This window comes from Pygoscelis adeliae, unplaced genomic scaffold, assembly GCF_000699105.1.
Source record: "Pygoscelis adeliae isolate BGI_AS28 unplaced genomic scaffold, ASM69910v1 Scaffold427, whole genome shotgun sequence".
In the NCBI taxonomy this organism is placed as follows: Eukaryota; Metazoa; Chordata; class Aves; order Sphenisciformes; family Spheniscidae; genus Pygoscelis; species Pygoscelis adeliae.
This window is the reverse complement of record NW_008825214.1, coordinates 1,291,378-1,297,129: the sequence shown is the minus strand read 5'-3', so window position 1 is coordinate 1,297,129 and position 5,752 is coordinate 1,291,378. Positions and strand designations below refer to the sequence as shown.

The 5,752-nt window shown below is 40.1% G+C and overlaps 1 protein-coding gene across 1 annotated transcript in view; it reads right to left on the bottom strand.

Annotated features, from left to right (window-relative positions):
- LOC103921201 (armadillo repeat-containing protein 4-like) overlaps window positions 1-5,752 on the bottom strand; it is a 91,797-nt gene that overhangs the window by 48,294 nt on the left and 37,751 nt on the right. The window contains exon 15 of the mRNA XM_009329127.1: window positions 2,878-3,120. Within this exon, the coding sequence (XP_009327402.1) occupies window positions 2,878-3,120 (243 nt within the window). The remainder of the gene's footprint in view (window positions 1-2,877; window positions 3,121-5,752) is intronic.

Below are 5,752 nucleotides of genomic sequence, written 5' to 3'. Positions count from 1 at the left end.
CAGTGAAGAAGGAGGGGGAGGAGGTGCTCCAGGTGCCGGAGCAGAGATTCCCCTGCAGCCCGTGGTGAAGACCGTGGTGAGGCAGGCTGTCCTCTGCAGCCCATGGAGGTTAACAGTGGAGCACATATCCACCTGCAGCCCGTGGAGGGCCTCACGCCAGAGCAGGTGGATGCCCGAAGGAGGCTGTGACCCCGTGGGAAGTCCACGCTGGAGCAGGCTCCTGGCAGGACCTGTGGACTCATGGAGAGAGGGGTCCACGCTGGAGCAGGTTTGCTGGCAGGACTTGTGACCCCGTGGGGGACCCACGCTGGAGCAGTCTGCTCCTGAAGGACTGCACCCTGTGGAAAGGAGTCACGCTGGAGCAGTTTGTGAAGAACTGCAGCCCATGGGAAGGACTCATGCTGGAAAAGTTCATGGAGGACTGTCTCCCGTGGGTGGGACCCCACGCTGGAGCAGGGGAAGAGTGTGAGGAGTCCTCCCCCTGAGGCGGAAGGAGCGGCAGAGACAATGCATGATGAACTGACCACAACCCCCATTCCCCGTTCCCCTGCGCCACTGGGCAGGGAGGAGGTAGAGAAAATTGGGAGTAAAGTGAAGCCCGGGAAGAAGGGAAGGGTGGGGGGAAGGTGTTTTTAAGATTTGGTTTAATTTCTCATTATCCTACTGTGACTGGATTGGTAATAAATTAAACTAATTTCCCCAAGTTGAGTCTGGTTTGCCCATGACAGTAATTGCTGAATGATCTCCCTGTCCTTATCTCAACCCATGAGCCTTTTGTTATATTTTCTCTCCCCTGTCCAGCTGAGGAGGGGGAGTGATAGAGCGGCTTTGTGGGGACCTGGCATCCAGCCAGGGTCAACCCACTACAGCACATCTCCATATCCTTGTTAAGATGTGTCCTTTTGGTTAACAACTTCAGAAAATGTTTACAGAAAGAGAATGAACTCCACAGTAGTTTCTAACAAGACTACTTATTGTTTTAGTCCCAAATTCTGTAAATGGAACAAAGTGATGCTACAGACTGTATATCCTTCATGTCTGTGGTGACTTACTCGTCCCAAAAAGGAGGAGAGCAGTTTGGATGAGGAGCTACAATTTCAACTCCTGCTCCGCTGGTCTGAGAGGAGGAGAAGGGAGAGGAATGGATGTCCTTCTTTTTTTGAGGGGGTGTGGAAATCTAGTATCTTAACCCTGTGAGAGGCAAAGCACTCAACCAAGCAAAGCATTCAAACATCTGAGTAGTTGCACTGGTGTCAATGTTTTAACTAAGCATTGCTTTTAAATATTTTGCTGGATTGGTATCAAACTTATCCACACCTGGATGAATCACACTTTGGGAAAAGATAGCAGCATTCTCTCTCCTAGTACTACAAGTCTAAATAGCACAATACATCAGGTACATGTCACAGTCTTGGTAATTATAATAATTTCTGCGTAACGGGTTTTTTGTAGTAGTAAAAAGTATATTCCACTCTTGACCTAAGATCTTGCTTACTTGTTAATGTTTTAATGTATTTTAAGAAACATTTTAAAAGTTGAGAACCTTCAATAGAGAATTTTTTCATATGAACCAAATTTGACATTTGATCCCTTTGTCTACTCTTTGCAAACTCCGTAAAATTTTGTCCCAACCAATCTGTACTCTCTCCTTCTTAAAAACAAGATGGACTTTGTTCATCATAAGTTTAGCAGCAACTTTTGTTATTTTTGGTGCTTATACTGACCACATTCCAGTATGAAGCTATCCATACTGGATACTACAAGTGATAGTCCTGAGTACTGGAGTATGTCTGTGGTTTTATAAATATCAATTTATATTTATTGGCATTTGATTTACAATGTTAATTCTATTAGGTTAATACATTACTCTAAAGGCTGATTTTAGTGAGCTATGTCATGAAAGTGATTTCATTTATGTATACTTTTATGCTACATGGCTAACTGTTCATACAACCCATGTTTATAGTTGTGTACCATCTAGCCTTTTGCCACTGGGTGACAGCCAAAGCATGAAAACAAAAGCCCTATTCAGGAAAAGAATTCCCTGCTCTGTTATATGAATATCAAGTGAATTATGCAAATCAGAACAGGAGGAGCTTAATAAAACTCTCTTTCTGACCTTTCTTATCTATAAGGAGGGAAATATGCCAAGAATCTTGAGGTAAATATCCCTCCCTGTAAGGGAACAGTAAGCACAGTAAATGCTGACCCCAACATTTAACTGGAACACTTAATCATAAAACTCAAGGATCTTTGTAAGCTGTACAAATCTACATCACAAAACCAAAGAGAGCAGCAACTCTCTCAGTAAAAAGACAGTCTTTTTCTTTGGTTTTGCAAAGGAATAAGAGGGAAGAAAAGGGTCAAAAAAAAGTCTGAGTTCATAAAAGGAATGATGGAGAGGGACAAGACAGATGAAATACAAATAATACTCTTTTAAAAATTTTTGAATTATTTTTCATGACAGTAAATGTACACATTTCCTTTTGGAATTACTTTCTCTAATTTAGGCTATTATTTATTATTTGAGAACAGATGTAAAAGGAGAAGGCAAAACAGGTACCTATCATACAGCACTTTAAAACGGTGCTCTGTAACTCTGAATTTTAACTTTAATAAAAATCAATTTACTAAAGGTTTATCTGATTTTCCCCAAAATATAAAAGCTTTACATTCTATATACTTCCTTAATGAAATTTTATATATATATATATATATCACATTTTACAGTAGGATGGAACTAACCCACACAGCCCTGTGGAAAACAAGAAGTAAAATATCCTTTTAAGTCAGATTAGACTTGACTATATTTGTGCCAGAAGTACTAAAAAAATTTTTTTTTCAGTATTTAAAATGCTATGAATATGAATAGCTTACATCATATTTTCAGGTTCTGTTGCACAAGCTCCCACTGCTTTGGTGACATTCACAAGTAGTGCCTGATCAGTTCCAGCAAGTAACTTCACTAGAGGTGGTATTCCACCACATTTACGGATAATAGTTCGATTTATTGGCTCTTGGCAACATTCTCCCAGTGCTCCGACAATATTTACAAGAACCCCTTCAGGCTGGTCAGTGAGCAGTCCTACCAAAGCTTCTATGGCTTTATATTCGCGAAATCTAAAATATAGAAATAAAATCAAAGTTGTTATTTTCAGTATGTTAATGTTATAAGTTTAATTTTATAATTAAAGTATAATTATAATTGAAGTATAATGTTTAATTTCTGTATGTAAAGTATCTGGTTGAAGAAATCACAATACAGGTAAACCACTTCAATCAGTTCTTGAAAGTGTGACATACAGCATAACTTCTTACTCTACCTTTTTAAACACATTTCTTTAATTTAGCTATCTAGAAATCTGCAGAGTAGTTTGAGAGTTTTTTAAAATTTGACATGGGGGTGCAACGTCTATAAATAGCTGAAAACATACTGGAAGACTGGCAAGTACTGTGGCACCCTAACTTCCAGTACTTTTTCCTGCCATGTTAACAATAGCTATAGAAGTAGTATATCAGACCCTCTTCCACCTCTCCAGACCAAAGGATCACCCTTACTTTTCACTAAATGTTAAGCCTCTAGAGGGTTTGCCCTGACCAGTTCTATACTTAGTTCAGGCCTAATAAGTGCATTTTCCTAAGGTCAGACCTATAGTTCTAGTACTTTTCTATTGTACTATGTTAGATTCCATTTTGAAATTAAGTAATAAATTGACAGAAATTTGAGTTGACTGCTATATTAAAACTTCCTTCACTCTTCATAGCACTTTTGGTACTGAAAATCAAAAATATGTTTTTAAAAATCCTGGAGGTCCCATCCTACGAACAGATGCATGCTAAACCTCAGAAGTTCATCTTTCAGAACAGGACTTTACTCCTCAGTACTGGGGTTGTCTTCTAAGTTCATTTTGTTCAGAACTTAGAAGATTCTTAACACTTAACAAATACTGTATCTTCCTTTCATACATTTTCTGTGACACACCTTGACAATTCCACTTGGTATACCAAGCCAGATCTAACCTGTATATTATCGAATAATTATACTTTGATTTATACCTTTGTGTAAATACATATAGTTCCTTCCCTAAAGAGATACTTTCTCTGAGAGTACAGAGTTCTAATTTGTGCTTCCCCCATGGCCCCTAGCTTCTGGAAATGTCTACTTGAACTACAAATACTCTGTATTTTCCAGGAATCAGTTATACATGTGGCTTTTCTTTCATACAAAAAATTAGTATTTTTGAGATTTTGATGGCAGAACTAGAACTCTTTCAATAAAAGTTAATCTTTCCAAGCTGGTTTATCAGTATAACAATTAAAGCAACTGAGAAATGAGAAACTTTCATTTTTCATGATTCAAGCCTTTCCTTAAGGGAGGAATCTTCCTCTCTTTGTTCACTATAATTTAGAAGTTTCCCTATAAATTTTTTTCAAGAGAAAACATCAACAGCATGAAAAAAAGAGCAACACAGCAAGCAACCAATTAAAAAAAAACACCTTATTTTCTCTGGCTACTTTATCTGTGTTGCATATCAACTGCTTCACAGATGGAATGATATGAGCTGGCTCTGCGATGGGCAGGCTACGCTCTGACAGAGCTGTTGGCTCGGGCCATCTTGTGTCCAGAAGCAGTACGGCTGCTTGCACGCAAACTGGAATCTGAGCTAGTCAGGCCCAGGCACCTGCATCAGCTCATTGTTGAGTCAGCACATCATCTCAGCAACATACTTCAGGTATAGGAAATACTGTGGAGTAGTTCGAAGATAATTAAGTGGCCCTGCAGGAACCAGGAGGGTTTGTTAGTTCTAGCTTCGTGCCAGACTCAAGCTAATCCCTCCAGATCTACTTACGTGTTTTCATATTATCCTCCCTCCTCGTTCTGTAGTGCCCTCCGATCTTGAGTTTGGATGGGGTTTACTGCTTCAGACTCAGCACTACATAATACATGAATTCAGCTCAAGTCTGGAGCTGCGCCTGGCTAGTAACCTTCGTCGAGCATCAAGCACTTGCCAAAGATATGTGAGTAGCCCAGCAGAAATCTCTTCGCATTTGGACAGAATTATTGGCTACAGCTATACTAATAAATAAAACAGGCCATGGCTCATTCTCTAGCCCTGAGGACAAGAAGCACAACATAGCATCCATATGGCTAAAATCTCTTATCCTCACAATTCAGGGTGGCCTCACCCATTCTGCCTAATGGAAACAATCTGTTGCCTGCACTGTTCCCAAGGAGTGTCTGGGCATTGTCTGGGAGAGCACTTGCTGGCACAGGCCAAACTGTGTGTAAGGGACTGTGCTAGCAGTTAAACAGTATGGATAATCATAACATGGCGCCTGAACCCTGAAAGGTTTGGCCTTGTTTAGTTTACTAGTATAGAGAGAGCCATTCGGTCCATCTCATCACTGATTGATCCAGAACCAGGCTGCCTCTGTGTAGATACCCAAAGCCCACAGAAAAGAAGGGTATACCCTTCTGAAAAGCCAGGTTACTGTGCAATCAAGAATGCAAAAAGCAGTAGGATAGCAGTAGAGTATGTAAAGACCATGGCTCTGTATACCAACAGTTTGGGAACTCATTTAGGACAGTAAAAAGCCAGACTGTAAACCCTTACTACTGGAATTCCTTCTGATTTTTATCCAGCAGTTATCTATCATATCTGCTTGTCCAGCAAAGTACACTAAAATTAGGGCTGCAGGAAGAGGTTACCTTTTACTAATACTCCTTCCAGCCTATGAATCTTACATTCCT